Here is a 20,874-nt window from a genome sequence, read left to right on the forward strand (position 1 = left end):
ATAACTCTTCGGCCAGTACTACTTCCTCTCTCTTATTTTTTATTTTCTCTCTTTATCTCGATCCGTTTGGTTCTCGAGGAACTATGGAAATTGGTAAGTGAGAAAGGAAAAAAAAACTCTGACATTTATGAGCTAAATCCATGTAAAGAACGCCCTAAACTAATACTTACAAAATAGTGGCATAACATAGCTTATAAAAGAATACCATCCATTATTAAAGTCTCAGGGGGACTTATTAAAAATCATGCAAGTTGGCGCCATAAGTTTAAAATAAAACATAGGTTTTTATGCAGAGTTCAAAGAAAACCAATTAAGTTAAATAACAGAGTCCCACTGATAATTTAGGAAAAAGTCCCTTAAAACAAAACATAATTTAAATGGCGTTCTACGTTGATCGTTTTATCGTCCATAGGATTGCCCCACGCCATACACCCCATGATGAAGAACTCCTCACGTCACCACGCGTGCCATAGAGAAATCCTATTTGCTACCTGGAAGGAAAGTAAGGGGGTGAGCTAAAAGCCCAGTAAGGAAGTACAAGCAAATAAGCAAGTAAGAAAAACAACAAACAACCAAATACTAACATTCATCTAAAAACATTATGGTATATCATAACATAATCGTAACATTTCATCATAACATAACATAAATGTGACATATCAACATATCATAACATAAATGTGACATATCAACATATCATAACACAAATGTGACATATCAACATATCATAACATAAATGTGACATATCATCATATCACAACATACAGCATACATGATGAGCATGGAACGCTAGTTGTCCATGTCACCCTATGAGGTAAACAGGAGATCACTGGTCCTTGAATAACCTCGGCGCGTCCGCCCTAGGAGTCACGTCTCAATGTCCTTAGTAACTCGTACGATGTATATGACATCGAAATCTGTTTGATTATCTAACATCACATTCTGTTTGATGTATCTAACATCCATACACATATCACATTCAACAGATCATCACATTAAGGCATTCATAATTTCATAACAGTTCATTCATATAACAGTCTTACCATTCATAGCATAAAATCATAAAATCTATCTAACTTCCTTACCTCAGGTCCAAGCTAAGAATTTCACAATCTTTTCAACGAGCCTATATCATAATCAAAATAACGTTTCTTAGGTTCATAAAATTACTATTTTGCCCTTCCATACAACTCATGTGTGCATGGGCCATGCACTCATGAATACAGTTACACTAAAACATGCAATTATCGCCAAAAGAATAATGTCCGTTCTACCCATTTTACTAACATGATTGCTTTATAAAAATTACATATTTGAATAATAATCATGATTTTGGACGTAAAAGTTGATTTGCATGTAACATGCATACGTGGGAACGTTGCGTAATAAAGACGTTTTTCAAAAACGATAATTCTACATTTCTTGCTTTTATTGTTTGAAAATCAATAGACATATTACATGCTTTATTTTTCTTAAAATTTCTAAGTTGATTAAATTTCTCAAAAACTTTATTTTATTTTATAAATTTATTTTATTTTAGCTCAAAATAAAATATGTTACATTTTCATTAAATAAATATTAATTTACCAAGAATTAACCAACAAGCTTGGATTTAATTAAAATACCTATTTTAACATGTTTCTTTAGAAAAATATATTTTATTATTGTGTTACAAAAATGATGTGAAAAATATATTTTAAGTGTGGAAAAATACATTTTGATTTAATTTATTTAAGACTTAGTTTCTAAGTAGTAAAAACCCATATGTGACAATTTAATAACAATTGTTAACATTTTTAAAACAAACTTTCAGCCACTATTTATTTTATTCAAAAATCACAAATAAATAGAGTTTAAATATTTTTCTCAATCAAAATAAAGAAAAATCATTATTTATCAAAATATGCATTCATACCATTAAAATATCATTTTTCAATATTACCATAACTTAGGAAAAATAATTTATTCCAAAAATTAATCAAATTCATTTTTAGTGAAACTTACTTCTCATTTTATTACAAAATTCCAGCAACCATTTTTTTATCATTAAAATCACCATATTCAATTTTATAAACTCATTTTTTTTCAAAATTCAATAAAAATTCTGTAGGAAATTAATTGAGTAAAATATCATAACATGAGACTTAAAATCCTCTTTTAATTTCATAAAAATTAACATATTCATCAAGAACATTATTTATGCATGCAACTCATCTTTTTATCAACTTTTACCCAATTATTTGAAAAAAAAACAGCAAGCTTAATTCTTTGTAAAACTCAACCTTTGTCTCAAAAATTACATAAAATCATTCATGCCTATAATCTCATTATGCTCTTATAATATGCATGATTCTACTAACATAATCACATGAATCCTTTTAAAATCATTTGTTGCAATTCTATGAAAACCAACAAAACCTTTTCAATAAAAATAGCATATAGTAAATTTATACCATATTCACATATGCCTTATTTTAACCTAGCATATTTCTATCATTATTTTCATGCATCTCATAATTTAATCATTCAAAATATAACATGCATCTAACAAAATTTCATGATCAAAATATCAAGATTACCACTTATTCTCTTACCCATATATCATAGATCCTAAAACATGGATCAAACATATTGTAAATCACACAACATATCAAGAACACCCTTGGGTGTACCTAGGCCGAAATCACCTTACAAGTGTTCATAGATTATAACAATTTTTTTTTTATGCATAGCAAAATCAACATCACAACCCTTAAACACAAATCATGCCCTCACAAAAATCCAAATCCTATACATCAATCCTACCCAAAATCAACCATTAGCACCATTAGCAAAACCTCATATACAACCCACCAAAAACAATATAAGGCTAAGGAAAAGACCATTACCTCTCTTGATTGTAGAATCAAGAACACAAAAGATCAATACCACAAACTCCACACCCTTGTTCAAGCCTAGGGTTTTTATGGGAAAGCCACCATGAAGAGAAGGAAAGACCCAAACACACACAAGAAAATAACACAATCAAAATCATATTATCAAATAAAAAGATTATGTAAAAGAGAAAACAAGAAGACATACTCTAGGGGGTTCTTCTTCACTTTCTTCTTCCTTCTTCCTTTCTTTCTTTCTTCCTCTCTCTCTCTCTCTCTCTCTCTACACGCCACTCTCTCTCTCTCTCTCTCTAGGTCACGGCAGCCACACACACACACACAAGAGCAATGGCTCTTCTCTCCTTTCTTAGCCCCTTTATCACAAATCCTCTCATAAAGTCTCCCCAAACAATATTAAGGTAAGTTTCCATTTCTCTCTTATTTTCCTTGATTTTTCTTTATTTCAAAAATATACAAAGAGATAAGATATGATCATGCCTATCCCCAAATGATCATGGTCTTCAAGTCTTGATTTTTTTTACCATTTTAAGGAAATATTCCATTCCCACTAGGTCACACGCCCACTCCTCATTTCCCTTTTCTTTTCTTCTTTTTTTTTTATAAATAAATTACTCAATTAAATCTAAAATAAGGAAACCTAAAATGTGTAGAAAATCTACACATGTGCACCATGCTACCATGCACTAGCACACACTAAATTACTAGGGTGCATTACTATCTATCATGCACCTTAGTGCATTCCACCATAGCTCACATAAATACCCCATTTGTCACACTTAAATAAAATGTAACACTAATAGTAAGATAACATGTTACACAATTAATCACTTATTAAATTAATTAACCAAAACATTTCTAACAATTAAATAAAATAACAAACAATCAAATAAAACAAATAAACAATTAAATAAAATAACAACACTTAAATAAAACAATTCATCACACTTAACATTTAAATCAAATAAAGCACAAAATTTAAATAATCAAAAAAAAAAATTTTGGTGCACTACAATCCAAATGCTCTTTCCCTTCTCTATGTTTCTTAGATATCTAACCCTCAATTACAGTTGACAAATTTTATAATTCAATTCTCAATCTCAATTTCAATTTTAATTTGTATAATATACTTTGAGCAAATTTGAATAATAATAATAATAACAATAATAATAAGTTTTTACTATTAATGTAGGATGAGAAGTTTGAGATTCGGAAAGAGACGTACAGGGGTCAACAGTATAGTCAGATTTACTTTGCTCGTCTTCACATGTTGAGGACTATTCTCTATTCCCTTGCTCCTAATTGGAAATCTCATTTACCAGGTCCTTGGAAATTCTAAGACTAATTTCAAAAGGGGTTTAGTTGTGTTGTATTAGTTGTTTTTTTTTTTTGCTTCAATCTTGTATATGCATTGTGGTTGCATGTTTATTTTGATTTGGGTTTTATTTTTATTACTACTTTGTAGGTTTTTTCTGTGTAGTTATGTTGATGTTTAGCTATCCGTTCGAGCTATGGCTTTCATAAATCTTGTTCTCCTGCTGATTTTTGCAGTACGTACTGTTTTGGAATTAGAAGAGGGGAAGGAATGCATAGTTGTTGGAACCTTGTACAAGCACATGAAACTCAAACCTTCAATTCTTGAGGAGTACTCTAAGGAGGTATAGTTTTTGCTTGTATTGGTGCATATATTTTGATACATGATCATTGGATTTGAATAAGAATGGAATATTAAGAAAATAAAAGTCTGCAATCTTTCTGTTTACAGAGAACTGTTGCCCCACTTGTCAAGGTACATAATTTTATGCACACAGATGATTACCTTGTCTTAGAAGATCAAAGTGGAAGAGTTAAGCTTAGTGGCCATGCTCTTTCGCCTTCTGTTTATGTTACAGGTAATTTTCATGAACAAAGTATTAGACTAGAGTATGAAATATTTTGTTGATTTCATTCGGTATGCCTTTTAAAATTGTTAACTTTTGATTAACATGATATTTTGACAGGGGCGGTTGTTGCTTTGCATGGAAAAGTAGGACCTAGTGATTTCGTTCTTGAAGATGTTTTGGAAGTTGGCCTACCTCCACAAATTGAGAGATCACTTAAATCAAGTACAATCTCTTAATTTGCCTAATGTTCGTTAGAACTCTGTGCATGGTCTTTTTTTCTCATAGATAGGACATAAGAAGTAGAATCATGTAAATCAAGCCAATAAAGAAACAGTTGAGTCATACCGTTGCTATGAAATATGACCATTGGTTTTCACTCCTTGCAGAAGAAGACAAATATGTTGTTTTTGTATCTAGGTTGCGAGTTGGAAGTGGCAACTCTAACCCTCTCCAGTTTCAGCTTCTTGTTGATCACATTACTGGACATCTAGGAGATGAAGAGGTTCATTTTATATTGTCTATCTAATTTAATGTGGCTCAAAAATTGACAAATTTTTGGCATACTAACTTTCTAGAGCTAAAAAATGAACAGGAAAAAGGTATTGCAGCACAAATAGTTCAAGTTGTAATTGCTGGAAATTCATTTGAAATTCCTCGAGAACTCCTTAATGGACAGGTGAGGAATGTTAGATGTGTACCAGATATATTTTTACCAATTTTTGAATTGTTATATATAACTTCCTATATTGAAAACAAGATATGTTTATAGTTAGTATTGAATAAACTCAGCTGTAAAAAAATGCAGGTAAACGTAAGTTGTGTGCCTCGTATATCTAGGCCTTCCTAATGTTTATATGCAATTTGGCACTTTGTTTTATATTACTATGTTCTCATATTTTACCTTCTCCCAGTTGTGGTCTTTGATAGTGTCAAGATTTATTACATTGGATTGCTTACAATACAGTACCTTTTCTGATCTTTATTTATACATTACAGACTTTGGCTTCAAAAGATCAATCAAGGTTATCTGAGCCTATCAAAGAGTTGGATATCTTGTTGACCCAGGTTCTTTTGTTCTTCTGAGTGTAAACCTACTTCCTTTTCTTATTCTTCAAATGAAATATTTATATTTCACTTCTACTATAACACCGCTTTCCTAAAAATTTATAGAGTTTGTTATACAAACAGGAAAGTGACTATTTGAGATGTGGTGCAATGAAGTTATGCCGTTAATTTACAAAAAAAATATTAATTTATTTAGATACAAAAATATTAAATTTGTATATGTAAAAGACATAAAATTTATAAGGAAAGTTATTTACACTCAAAAATATTATAAAGACATTTTATTAAAAATAATATATATTTTTTCATTACATATTTATCCTTGAGTAAATAATTAAAATATATACCACCTTACAATTTTAATTCTATTTATAAAATTTTATACTTAGTGAGTACATCTAATTCTTAATTAAATTAAAATTTTAATTTTTTTCCTATTTAATTGAGTTTTTCTAATCTCTTAAAATTATATATATTGTCTTATTAAAAACAAATCATATAATATAAAAGTAAGTTTATTGTATTTAATTATATATTTTACTAAGAAAAAATCAAATTTGTATTTAAGTCTCCAATTTTAATAAATGCTATACATAATTTTTTTAAATGGTGTTCAAAACAAGACTTAATATAATAAATGTATAGTGTGTAATAATATATAAATATATTTTTTATCTTATAAAATGAGATGCATTTAGTTTGGAGATGTATATATATAAATTTATGGGGTGCAAATATAGTTCTCTAATTTATAAATATTTAGTGAGATTTCCAAAAATTTCAACTCACAACACTATAAAAAATATAGAAATTATATATATAAGTTGTTTGAAATTCTTTTTTCATCATTTTAAATTATTTAGAATTTATTGAAAAATTTGTAGGATATTCTAAATAACTATAATATATATTACCAAAAATTGAATCATACCTATTTACAAAAAAATTACATACATAAAGAAAAAAAGATCATATATCCATAACACAAATAATAATAATCACATTATACAAAATATATTGTAATTAGGTCTCATCCAAGATTAAATGAGAAATTTAATCAACCCTACTGCCACTACACCAAAATCTCATTTCCACAACACATGATTATAATACTATTTAAAAATTATTATATTCTCTTAGCTTAGGAGGCGGTAAAGTGTAATTGAAAAAACAAAAAACAAAAAATAAGGCGTGTCCCTCCTGCCTATTCTCCATTTTCTCATTTCCTACCTCAGTACCCAAAGCTGAACAACCAAAAGCTCCTCTTTAGCGGCTGTCATTTTCCCTTTTAACCCAAACTTTGACCTCTCTCTCCCTTCCTCAGACCCCTCCTTCTCACGCTGCGCGTGGGTTGGTGGACTCGTAGTGATCACGACGGGATCTCAACAGAGGTGCGTTTGGGCCTCGTATATAGTATCAACATAGGTTGGAGGTCTTGTTTCTCATGGGTGGTCTTTGCAGAGGTGAGATATAGGTCTTGTTGATGTTCTAGAAAGAACCAAAGACTTAGATAATTTATTGATTATATTTGGTTTTGATCTTTCTTTTAGCTCTACATTTCTTATGTATTTGTTTTAATTATAGAGCTATGTTTTCTTTATATTATGGTTCCTTAGGGCTTGATTGGTTTGAAATCCAAATTCAATTTTATAAATTTGAAATCTGAAAATATGCGGGGCCCACCAAAATATACGATTGGTTAAGTGTTTTCAAAAATTATTTTCAAATCTGAATTATAAAATTAACACAAAAACTGGAAACGCAAATATATCGTTTTCTCAAAATCCTAATTCTAAAACCTAAATACCAAGCACGATAGATTTTTTATTTGACTACCTCCTCCCTCACATATCCAATCTTTCTCTCCTCTTCTTCACCTTTGTCTCTTTGTACTGGCAAATTTGCAGAGTCTCAACTCGCCAAAGCTGTGGCTTACTTGAGTTGCACCATCGTTGAAGAAGGCGGAGACTTGGTTCATAAATATAAGGTGAGACAAGTTCTTTTTGTTCTGGATTATCTTAATCATAGTTGTAAAATTTATTTGATTTATCAAAATACCCATTTGTTTTTTCAGTTGAACTTATGGTTTATACCTTTGATTTTGGATTTATTAATGTAACTGGTGATTGTAAGTCATATGGGTGATGTAATTTTGATGCTAACTACCAAAGAAAGACTTTTTGATTTCGATAGCTGAAGCCAGTGAATGAGAGAAACGGTGAGACTTGTTCTCTCCAAAAAAAAATTCATTTTCATCTGATATATTTACACATCATATATATATATATATATAATGAAATGACTTCTCTTCTTTCTCCTAGTTTCTAGAAAAATTAGAAAAATTGCAAAAGAAGAAAAGAAGACTTTTTTGAAATGATTCAGCATATATAGATGCATATATATATATATATATTTATACATATATTTTTGTTGTATGTGGTGTTAGAGTTGAAGTGAGGTGAGGGTATGATGTTATCTAAGATCTTGAAATGAAGTTATTTGCATGTGTTTTACGGGAAAATGACAGAAATTTGGTGCTAAAGTTTTATTATTCTGAGGTTTTTGAGCTGAAGTTTCTGTGTTATGTTTGATAAGCTATTTAAGACTGACTTTTGTGCTGAAGTTTTATTATTCTGGGGTTTCGTTAGTTGGGAAAAGAATTCTGGGAAACTCATATATATTTGTATGTATGTATGGGTCATATACTTATTATTTATGAATTATTTAATTGGGGATAGTTTCTTGTCTTTTTTATTTTGTTTTCATTAAGCTTTAATGGTGCTAAATCCATTGTAAGAATCATATAAGTAGCTTATGATTAGAGTAAATAGAAAAAAAATTAAGAAATTCTTTGAAGGCTTATCTAGTTGGTATAGGCAAAATTGATTGACTTAGTTGTTAATTAGAAGTTCATATGGGGTTAATGTTTTACCTGGTTGGAAGGTTTTATTGTGTTTTGAATTTATTGTATTCTGCCTTTATTTTAGCCTTTTGTAAAAATAAAGCTATGAAATTTTTCATCTAGAAATTTTTCATCTAGAAGTTTGTAATAAAATCAACAACTCACCTCATATATGAAGATCAATTTGATTAAACTATGTAATATTTTGGTGTTGTTGAATTTCTGTTATTATGTTGATTTGGTAATTATATGCATATATACAAATAACATATATTGTGAGCATCATTTAGAAGAAAATGCATTGGTTTTATTGAACTTTATAATGATTGTTAAATAGTATTGTTGAATGATCACTGCTTATTGATTGATAAACAGTATTGTCTTTTAGTATTTACTATGATTGATAAAGTGTATTTACAAATGCTTATTAATTGTTCTAAGTTTAATATATGCAAGATGCATGATAATTATTTTTTTGAATACATGCTTCTTATTGATATGAATACATGCTTCTTATTCTGTAAGTGATGCTTTTATAGGGTCAGAAGTTGATTGTTAGTGTGTTAATAATTGTGAGTGCTTGGAGTTAGTGATTGGAGTCTTACTTATGGATGAATACCCCATTCTTCAAGTGAGTTGGCTTCTAGTAATGGTTATGGATATGTATGCTAACACTTTTCAGTATATTTGTTTTTGATTTTTTTTTTGTAGGCTTTTGATTCATTGATTGTGAGCTAACTCAACTCTTGGACTTGTATTAGTTTGTGCCTAGATTTTGATTGCAACACAAAGAAAATCTTATTTGCATAATTATTTCTTTATTAAATATTTATGGTAAAATTGACTTTTTCAATGGTTGTATATTGTAATGTAAAGAACAAGCTTAGTAGTGAACCATTATAGTCCCTTTGTTCTCAATATGCAATATCTGATGTGAGCTCTTTTTCTCCCTCTCTCTACTTTCTTTATATCTTGGAATTCTTTGATTTGAATGTTTGATTTTGAAAACTTGGGCTAATAAATTTATAATAAGCATTATTTATGAAGACATAGATTTTGATAGTTAAAATTATGATTAGATGGATGCGAAGAATGTAGACATTGACGATCATGCTTCTTGGCCTGAGGCTATTGAATCACATTATATTGGTCTTTTGTATGAAGAGGCTAAAAAAGGATTACAAACAACAACCTTGGACAAAAAAGGATGGCTAAAAATAGAAAATGACATATTTAATTCTTTTGGAAAGAGATATAAAATGCTTCAATTGAAATCCAAATTCAATCGGTTGAGAAAGGCACATCGAGAATTTTCTCATCTTTTGGAACAAACTGGTATGGGGTGGGATCCTCAAACAAATACTGTTACGGCAAGTGATGAAGTATGGGACACTTATCTAAAGGTAATAGACTTATACTATACTTGTGTTGTTGATTACTTGATTATTCTAAATTCCTATTATGTAGTAATGTTGTGTGTTTTTGGATTTTTGTAGAAATATCCAAATGCCAAGAGATTTCGAAAAAAAGGATTGCAACATTATAAGATGCTTGGAGAAATATTCAATAATACAACAGCCACTGGTGGTATGAGTTATGCCTCCACTCAACTTCCGCCTTCTTCAGTTGAGGAACGCCAACAAGAGCGTCATTTTGTTGGCACTGGAGTACATGTTGATATTGATTTTGAATTTGATGGTGATAATTATGGAGAGGAAGAAGAAGTTACTGGTGTACGTCGTCGAGCTACTTCTGCTCCACCAGATGCACCAAAACCAAAAGAGAAAAAGAACAAAGGGGCTAGTTCTGCCTTCGACCAAGTGATGGGAGAACTTGCAAAAAGTATTTCTTCTAAGACTGAGGCATCATTAACACGGAGTGAGACTATGCGTAAGTATTATGAATCGAGAGAAAAAAGAATTAGCGAGGAAACCAGCAAAGTCACTAATTCTTACAATGTGGAAGATTGTCAAAGCATTCTTGATGGTATTCCAAATCTGGATAACAAAATATACCTCAAAGCGTTGCATGAGTTTGTAGCAACTCCAGAATGGCGCGGAATATTCATGAGAATGAATGAGGAGCGTCGACGTGCTTATCTTGATTCATTGTTGGAGTGATTTAATATTGTTTATTTATTATGACTTTGTCTGTTATGAACTACCAAACCATGAAGTTTACATTTTCTTAGATAATGTGTAATGAACTTGACTTTGTGTTTATTGTCGTGATTGAACTTTTATTATTGTCATAATTAGGTACCTAAGATGGATGATTCGGATGAGGAGTTTGAAATATTATTTGGTGATACTTCGTCTTCATCAAGCGAGGAATTAATTGGTCAAGTTCTCATGGCTAATCGAATACATGAGATGCAAAAATCTCAACAGATTAGAGGACCACTACGCACTTCAAATATGTCTGGATGTCAATATTTACTTGAGCTGCTAAATGGACATCCTGATAGATTGTTTTACACAATTAGAATGGACGTTAATACTTTTAGATCTTTATGTCGTCGATTAGTTGAAATGGAAGTCATAGAACATGACAAGGTAATTAGTGTTGAAGAAGTTGTTGTCATGTTTCTATGGATAGTAACACACAACCAACGAGTTAGGACTGTGGCTGAAAGATATCAACATTCGGTAGAAACTGTTTGTCGTCAGTTTGGCAGAGTGCTAGATGCATTGTGTTATTTAGGAAATGAAGTAATAAAGCCTCTTCACTTTAATACTGTGCAAGCAGAAATTCAAAATAATTCGAAGTATTTCCCATGGTTTAAGGTAAATTTTATTTATTAATTTTAATAAAAAATTTGTTATAATTCATATTAATTTAATTGAAGTTGGTAATGATATATCTGATTTGTTATGTAGGATTGTGTTGGAGCAATTGATGGTACTCATGTAAGTGCAGTTGCACCAGCTCTAAAACAACTTGCATATAGAGGAAGAAAAGTAGATGTAACACAAAATGTAATGGCTGCATGCTCCTTTAATATGATGTTTACTTATGTCTACGCTGGATGGGAAGGAACAGCCAATGACTCTCGAGTGCTTCTTGATGCAATTAGAAAAGACGATAACTTTCCCATGCCACCACCAGGTCTTAAATTACACTTGTCTTGATGCATTATAATTTTCTTTCACATTCCCTTGTTCATAATAAGTGATTTTAATATAGGTAAATACTATGTTGTTGATTCTGGCTATCCAAATATGCCTGGGTTTCTAGCACCATATCGTGGTGAACGTTATCACTTGCGTCGCTTTAGAGGAAGAGGGAACCATCCTAGAGGTGCGATGGAGTTATTCAATTATAGGCACTCATCATTGCGCAATGTGATTGAACGTTGTTTTGGACTTCTTAAAGCCAGGTTTCCCATTTTGAAGTCAATGCCTCCATACTTGCTTGGAAAGCAACGTCGAATACCAATAGCATGTTGCGCTATCCACAACTAGATCAAAATGCATTCTATTAATGATAGAATGTTTGAACAATATTCAGTTGATGCTACACCTGTTGAAGATATTGAAGGAACTGAAAGCCAATCTAATACAACAATAGAAAACCAACAAGAAGGAGATGAAGCAGGAATTTCTGAGGCACCACAGATTAATTTCAGTCAAGCTTATATGGCTCAGATGGAAAATATTAGAGATGACATTGCTGGACAAATGTGGCTTAGTTATAACAATAATATTTAGTTAATTAAAAATATGTAACTTTAATTTAGAAAAAAAATCAAAATTAACGACAATGCAATATTGTTATGAATTTAATCAATGCACTATTATTAAATTTTAATTTATCAATATAATTAAATTTTACTTAATTAAATTTGTAGATAAATTAAAATTTAATATTATACAACCTATGTATATAAAATATAAAAATAAAAATAATATTCAGATTCAGCTGAACCAATCACGTTTTCAGTTTCTGTTATATTTTCAAATTTAATACCAATCACAGATTCAGTTTTTTAAAACTAAAAAACAGTTTCCTGACATTGAACCAATCACATTTTCAGAAACATGTTTTTAGTCACTAAATTTAGATTTTCATTTCAGAATCTCACTTTTCAAAAATACAGTTTTCTAATCAAAAATACAGTTTTCTAATTTTATTGTTCTATGTTTATTTTGTTTGTTCCTTTTGAAGGTGTGAGTTATAGGACTAGTTATCTTATAGAAAACTTGTTTAAGTTTTTGTTATTACTTTTCATAGTTTGCAAGAGACGATTGGTTCTTAGGTTCAACAATTGTTTTATATTATTTTCCTACCAAGTTATTTGTAGATTATGTTACTTGGGTAATTTGTAACTTTTAAATCTATGTCTTAGGTTTGTTATTTAATTTTCGAGTATATATGTGAGATGTAATTTTTGTTTTTTATGACTTGGATGTTTTAGATAACTATTGTCATATTGCTGTCTTGGGGTAATAATTTAATTGTGAGACACTAGGATTCAATTATGTCTTATTTGTTTTACTATTTTGGTGGATGTGATTTTGTTTTCTTTTAGTGTGTTTACTCTAGGGAGGATATTGATATTAATTTACTTCGGTATATCATGCTTCCACTATTTTAATTAAGGTTCCAATAGAAGAATGTCTTTGAGAGCCCCAGTCTTTGCTTTTATGGGTTTACTTGTTTGAGAGTGACTAATCAGTGGCTACTTTCCTAGTTCTATGTGTATATCTTGTAAGGTTTCACTCTTGTTTTTGTTGAGCCTTGCAAAATACTTTAATGGTCACACAACAATTTTTCATTGTTTGGCCAAATTATATTCTTCAAACAACTTTATTTATATATATCGGTACATCAGCAATTTTTGTTTTTGCTTCATTGAAATTTAAAATGGGTCATTCTATGATAGAAATATATAAAAATTCCATCTTTGCCTTATTTGGACCTGGCCAATTTCTACTTATTTATTTTTAGATTAAAACAAAAAGCAGCTTGCTCTATTTTGTAAGGGTTGCTCTAGTTTTTTTTTTCTTGTTCAGGGTGTCTTCTTCTTGTATGTTGTTTTTGTGTAAATTTGATGTTTATTAGGGTACTTGTGGCTTGCTTGGGAGCTTCTTACAAAAAAGTAATCTTGATTGACATCAATACTTTTATTATATATGGAAAGTGGGAAACACTTCAGCTAGTTGTGTTTTATGCTTCTATGAAGATTTGTGGTTTATGTTTAGAATTGATTCTAGTTAGCTGTCTCAAAACTTAATTTTTTTTAGTTCGGACTGCTAGTGTGTACACTTATGCTTTCACTTTTTTCAATTTCCTTACTTGTTAGGTTCTGATCTAAGGCACTAGTAGATCAACTTAATTAATGTTGCTGCATCATCAGTTCTACTCTATTCTACTCTACAGAACTTACATATATCTAAGTAAGACAATTCTATTTCTATATATGGTTTGAAAGATTAGTCTAAAATAGTGACACACTACTACAATATCTATTTTGACTAGTAAGTACATCATAATTAGTGTCTGTCTAGAAATAAACATGACAACATCAAAGCTAGTACATGACAACATCAAAATGGCTTTGATTGAGTTAGCTGACAGAAAATCCAAGGTGGAACATACATCTATAATTTGTTTTCTCTACAGTAATCATATGGTAATCTCAAGCCTGCTTTTCTTTTTATCATTAGGCCATTCATTCCATATCAACTAAGCTTCAATTTTACCCTGAACAATGGTGCTCTTATGAATTTCTAACAAAACAAAAGACTAGGAATCACAGTCTTTTTAAAGTGTACTAGGATGAGGGCATACAAAAACTGTAAGCCAATCTATTTTATTTTATTTTTTTTGGGTAGTGATCTTCTTTTTATTATTTTTTCTCATGTATAGTACAATCTTTCCAAAGCTTATTTTTGCTTCTTTCACTTTAACTTTGTTTGCCTTCCATGAAGATTGAGCAAAAAAAGGTCTAGTTGAAGTAGCAAAGAAAAGCTGGTAAAAGGTCAATCCCCCATTTTTTGTTGTGTTATTTGAATTTATGTCTTTCTATTTCCAGTAAAAACCTGTAAGTGGTTGACAGTTGTAGAGTCTAAGAACTTTACTTAGCTAGTTAGATAGTAGTAGTAATAGTAATAGCTAGTAGTAGTTGTAGTATGTTTATGACTGTGGATTTTGGTTCAAGCCGGGACTTAGTTGGACACTCATAGCAACACTTGTAGATTTTATAAGTTTAACATATAGTTTAAGAATATTAATTATAACCTAAGGTTTGATTAATATGACTGATTATGGAGATGATATTTATTATACTATAAGGTTTAGATAGACCCAATAAGATAATAACACTTGTCGTATGTATGTTTAATGAGAAATTAAGTATTTTTGAGGAATAGTTTATTAAGAATAATATTTGAAAATCCTAGAGTCTGCCAGCAGCCTTGAAATCGTTAAAGGACTTAGTCAAGGCTATTTACTCAATTCAAATTAGGCTGAAAAAGTGTAATTACGTGTACAATATTTCAGCGTATGCCGATATATCGCAGCTCTAGGGGGCGATATATCGCCACACGAGGATACGAAAAATACGTAACTTCGCACGACCACCTCGATGAGCCTCGGGAATATGAGCCCGGGTCATATATCACCTATGGTAGGCGATATATCGGCTCTAGGGCTGCATTTTCAAATGATTTTGAAACCGAGCTCATTTTAATCCTTAACCTCTTGATAAGTCCAGAATCTTTTTGACCGATTCTTCAGCCTCTGCTGAACGATTATTCAAATGTTTGTCAATTAAAAAGACATTATTTTATTCAAGCTAAATGAAGATCTTTTCATTCTTGAACTCTATAAATAGGACCTAGTACCCAGCCATTTCTTCATTCTTCAAGCTGAGTTCAAAGCCTACAAGCTGCTAGGATTACTTTAGAGTGTTAAACACTTGGGTTGGGGTTATAAGCTTTATCATTATAAGCTTATCAAACACTAGGGAAGTAAGATTTATAGTGTATTTCGTTATCGAGGTGTAGTTCGGGTATAGCAATCCAAGGTATTCCTATTCTTAGTTCCTTTTCTGTATTGTTTCATTAGTTCTTATAGTTTTTCTTTACTCAAATCCTAACTCAGTATTCTTTATTCTTGGTTAGGCATCTAAGTTTTTTGAACTTGAGGTTCTTGTTGGTAAGTATCTTCCTGATGGTTTAGTTTATTCTTTTCATCTCTTTTCTTTTAGAATACTCACCTCTCTATTAATGGTTTTTAGGAGTGTTCCAAAATCCCGACCTTGTTCTCATCATCCCGGTATTTTTGGTAAGGAAAATAGGATAGTTCTTATGTGATAAGTGCTATGTTTATATAAAAGTGTTATGATTATGCTATAGTATGATTTTATGTGTTATGATATATGGATGTTTTAGGGCTTATAGTTGTTATATAACAAACCCTAACACTTTTATGTTTTGGGCTTATAGTTGTTATATATCAAACCCCAGCATTTTTATGTTTTTGGGGCCTATAGTTGCTTAACTAGCAAACCTCATTGTAGTTTGAGGCTTATAGTTGCTTAGTTAGCACACCCCAATAGTTACCATGTACATGGGTTAGAGTTATGATATCTATGTTATAGTATATGATATATGTTCATAGTTTATGTGTATGATTATGTTTCATGCTTGTAGTAGATTTTCCTTGTTGGGCATTAGACTCATTCCTTTATGTTTTATATGTGCAGGAAAATAGTTATGGCGGCGAGAAGGCTCTTGACAGCTTGGGAATGTGTATTGAGGGAGAATGGAATCAGTGGACTGCGTGAACGATTCGAGGATGAAGTTGTTTCTAGTCATTTAAAATTATGCTTTACATGTATTTTCCGCACTTTGTTTTGTAACGAATTTTAAGATTTAAATTTATGATTGTTTTAATATTTTCAAAACAATGGAATCCCATATTCTAAATGAATTTTCATGTATTTAACCTTTGCTTTACAGTTTATAATAAAGTTATGGTTATTTCATATGTATGTTTTCTTAAGATTAGTGTCTGTGTATAGTAGTTATTAATGGTCCAAAGTCTAGAATAAGTTGGGTTGTTACAACAGTTAGTTTGATTCGGGCTAGGATTAACAGTAACTTAACTCAATCTGGTTTCAGAAAAAATTGGGACTACTTGGTTAACAATCTAAGCCCTACATTTTGCAATACTTAAAAGAATCAAGGTACTATTGTTGAAACAAGCTAATGGTCTTATGTCTTATGCTCTTTATTGGTTTCTTTTTTATTTAAAAAATGTTTTTGTTTATGCTGACAAAGAACACATTCTGAATGATGATTCTTCAATTTTATTCAACACATTTTGTTTCGACTATTCTTTTCCTTAGTCACTGTAATAATATGGTAACCATATATACCCAAAAATTAATATATAAAAGATTTTTTTTACTTATTGTATCATTTAATTTTAGTTTTGTATTAATCTTTTAGGTATTGATTATATTCTTTAGGTTGTGGATCGAATTGGCAAGGAGCATTGCAAATTTAATTAACTTGATTATTAATTGCAAGAGGTACGCAAGTATGTTCTCTTAACTCTTTTATTAATATCATACAAATGTTAGAGGAGTTTGAATATCTTAAATATTCATTCGTAGAGAAGTAGATTATGAGATTAAAATTGTGTGTTGCGGTGATAACGGAAGGTTGAAAACTTGTGTATCTTAGAGAAGTAGGTTCTGGAAAATTTGTTTTGTGTTGCGGTGATATAAGGAAGAAAACTTATTGTGTGTTGTTTGAATTTTTTTACTTGGTATTGATAAATGGTTAGGTAACTTTTATATGAGAAATGATGTCAGATTTTATCTAGAATTATGTATTATCTTCTTACAAACTAATAAGTTGAGTCACTGGCACTTCAGAATGATTCATAGACCCAATCTTAAGGGATCTCGTCCCTTACTTTTCTTCCCATAAAATTACTGAAAACAAAGAGATATAAAAAATCATTTTATTAGATAATTTATTTTTAACACAAAATAATATATCCATTCTTTATTTTTCTTATTTTGACTTAGCTTTGGGTACATAATCATTTATTTTTTAAATAATGTATAACTAACTTAATCATATCTTTCCTCATTACAATATTGAAAATTGTTTAGAAGAAAATTTTAATAGATATGTTTAAAAATGTCTGTAAGGTGCTTGCTAAAAGTTAATATGCACAAATAAAGAACTTTGATTATTCTATCTAATTTCTACTTAAAAATTAATAAATAACAGTAAGATGAAGACATACCGAAAGCATAATCTATATTTACAAGTTAATAAATATGGTACTACTAATTTTATTCTAACAAGCATTTTATCAAACAGATTATGTCCATGTTTCTATATATTTTAGGATATAATGAAACCTGAATTTTAAAAATCCAATCAAACAAAAGGATATAATAATATAGGAATAAGCAAAGACAAACAAGAAAACAAGGAGTCATTCTTTTTTCATTCAAATACTTTAGAAGATTCATACATACACATAAAGAGGAAAACAAAATTAATAGGTGACTTTAAAAAGTTTTGTTGTAGTTTTCTTCATTTTTATTTTTGTTAAATCAAAATGGTGTAAAAATGTAGAGTCCCAGAATGTTTACTTAGCTAGATAATAGTAGTGGGAGTTATAGTATGTTTATTACTGTGGATTTTGGTTCAAGCCGGGACTTAGTTGAACACTCATAGAAACACTTATAGACTTTATCAGTTTAACCTATAGTTTAAGAATATTAATTATAACATAAGGTTTGATTAATATAGTTGATTATAAAGATGTCATTTATTATACTATAAGGTTTAGATAGAACCAATAAGATCATGATACTTGTCAGGTGCATATTTAATGAGAAATTAAGCATTTTTATGAATAGTTTTATAAGAGAAATATTTAAAAACCCTAGACCCTGTCAGCAGCTTTAAAAAATGTTATATGACTCAGTCAAAGTTCTTTACCCAATTCAAATTAAGCTAAAAAAGTGCAATTGCGTGTATAATATTTCAGCGTATGCCGATATATCGCAGCTATAGGGGCGATATATCGCCACACGGGGGATACGAAAACACGTGAACTTCGCACAAACGCATCGACGAACACTCGGGGAATAAGCCCAGGCGATATATCGGCCCTAGGGCAAGTTTTTCAAACGTTTTTGAAACCGAACTCATTTTATTCCTTAACCTCTTAGCAAGCCTCTGAACATTTTGACCAAGTCTTAAACCTCTGCTGAACGAATATTTAAATGATTTTCAAGTAATATTCATTATTTTTATTCAAGCTAAAAGAAGATCTTTAAACTCCTTGAACTCTATAAATAGGACCTAGTACCCAGCCATTTCTCTCATTCTTCAAGCTGTGTTCAGAGCCTTCAAGCTGCTAGGTATACTATTGAGTGATAAACACTTGGGTTGGGTTATAAGCTTTATCAATTTAAGCTTTATAAACACTTGGGAAGTAAGATAAATAGTATCTTTTTCTATATCGAGGTGTAGTTCGGTTCTAGTACATCCAAAGGTATTCCTAATCTTATGTTCATTTTTGTATGACTCTTTAATTTCCATTAGTTTTCTTTACTCAAATCCTAACTCGCTGTTTTCCACTCTTGGTTAGGTATTTAAGTTCTTTGAACTTAAGGTTTCTTTTCAGTAAGTTTCATCTTGGTGGTTTAGTTCATTTCTTGATCATATCTTTCATTAGAAATACTCACATTTTTTATGGTTGGTTTAAGGAGTGTTCCAAATCCCGTCCTTATTCTCAAATCCTGGTATTGGTAAGGAAAATAGGATAGAATTTATATGTTTATATGATATGTTATGCTATCTTATGTTATGATATTTTATGTTATGTTATGTTATCTTATGTTACATTATGCATAGTATGTTTATAGACCTTGGGCATATGACTTGTATAGCTAACAAGCCTCAGTAATTATGGGCATATGACTTTCTTAGCTAGCAAGCCCCACCAATCTATTGAGCACATGACTTGTTTAGTTTACAAGCCCCAAGTAGTATAATGGCCATTGTAGTAGTATATGACATATGTTTATAGTATATGTTTATGATATAGTTTATGTGTATGTTTTATGTTTTTAGTATATTTTCCTTGCTGGGCATTAGGCTCATTCCTTTATTTTTATGTATGCAGGAAAATAGTTATGGCGGCGGAAGGATTCTTGGCAGCTTGGGGTTGTGTATTGAGGAAGAATGGATTCGGTGGACTGCGTGAACGATTCGAGGATGAAGTTATTTTCAGTCTTTTTAATTATGTTCTATGTATTTTCCGCACTTGGTTTTGTAAACAATTTTAATTAAGTTAAAGTTATGGTTTACTATTTAAAACTATGGGATCCCATACCCCGAATTTATGAATTTCAACATTTACTTAGAGTTTTTAATAAAGTTTGTGAATGTTTCTTATGTATGTTTTCGTGAAAGTAGTGTCTATGTATAGTAGTTTTAATGGTCCAAAGTCTTAGCATTAGTTGGTCCATTACAAAAAAGAAAAAAAAAATAATTGAATTGAAATGGTAATTATGCTTGACCATTTTCACATCAACGGAATAATGCCAAAACTTTCCCCATTCATACAAAAAAAATAGAGATTAGAACTAATACAACAAAAAAAAAACATAAATATAAATATATGTACAACTTGATTCATAGAGAGAGAATGTTGTGAGAGAGTGAGCCAACTAGCCTAACAAGATTTCTATATATAACATAAAAACTGAATAAACTACACACACATACAAAATAAATGAGGTCTATATTAAAGAATTCTTACAATCTCCTCTCTTTAATTTCCTCGTCTTTTTCCTCATATCCTTTAGAATGTTGCTTGTTTTATGTTATGAAAGTTGTCCCCTTCCAGCTCTTTTGAGAGACCTCCCTGCATCAGAGAGACATTGGCATTAATTAAAATTTTGTCAACTAACAGTCTATAAAATCCACATCAAACAAGGATGCCCAATCAACACCCACAATTGAATAATTATAAAAATTTTGAGCAATCAAATACCAACTAATTATATGTAACTGTTTTGCTGGACTTAAAATACAAGACTAATCTATAGAATGACATCTTGTGAAACTTGTATCAATATAACCAA

At 30.4% G+C, this 20,874-nt stretch overlaps 1 protein-coding gene, 1 long non-coding RNA gene and 1 pseudogene across 3 annotated transcripts; 2 read left to right on the forward strand and 1 right to left on the reverse strand.

The window, feature by feature from the left end:
* Positions 1-295: 295 nt before the first annotated feature.
* Positions 296-3,821, reverse strand: LOC133789994 (uncharacterized). Of its 2 annotated transcripts, XR_009873836.1 has the most exons (3): positions 2,889-3,821; positions 1,086-1,126; positions 296-491 (listed from the first exon to the last, which is right to left on the reverse strand). It is a non-coding gene; the product is annotated as an uncharacterized LOC133789994 (long non-coding RNA). The 2 variants fall into 2 exon arrangements; XR_009873835.1 differs by lacking the exon at positions 2,889-3,821 and having other exon boundaries at positions 1,086-1,256.
* A 90-nt stretch (positions 3,822-3,911) lies between these two features.
* Positions 3,912-16,679, forward strand: LOC133792350 (DNA polymerase delta small subunit-like; annotated as a pseudogene).
* On the forward strand, positions 11,701-12,380 carry LOC133789995 (protein ALP1-like). Its single transcript, XM_062227615.1, has 2 exons — positions 11,701-11,849; positions 11,928-12,380. The coding sequence occupies exons 1-2, from the start codon at positions 11,723-11,725 to the stop codon at positions 12,203-12,205; spliced, it is 405 nt and encodes a 134-aa protein (XP_062083599.1). The 5' UTR covers positions 11,701-11,722; the 3' UTR covers positions 12,206-12,380.
* Positions 16,680-20,874: the final 4,195 nt, after the last annotated feature.

The sequence above is a fragment of the Humulus lupulus genome, chromosome 7 (genome assembly GCF_963169125.1).
Source record: "Humulus lupulus chromosome 7, drHumLupu1.1, whole genome shotgun sequence".
Taxonomy (NCBI): domain Eukaryota; kingdom Viridiplantae; phylum Streptophyta; class Magnoliopsida; order Rosales; family Cannabaceae; genus Humulus; species Humulus lupulus.

Excerpts from the sequence above, each read along its gene's own strand:
- LOC133789995 (XM_062227615.1), top strand. The coding sequence starts at position 11,723 with ATGGCTGCATGCTCCTTTAATATGATGTTTACTTATGTCTACGCTGGA. Across the intron at positions 11,850-11,927 it reads CTTTCCCATGCCACCACCAG|GTAAATACTATGTTGTTGAT; the intron begins GTCTTAAATTAC and ends ATTTTAATATAG.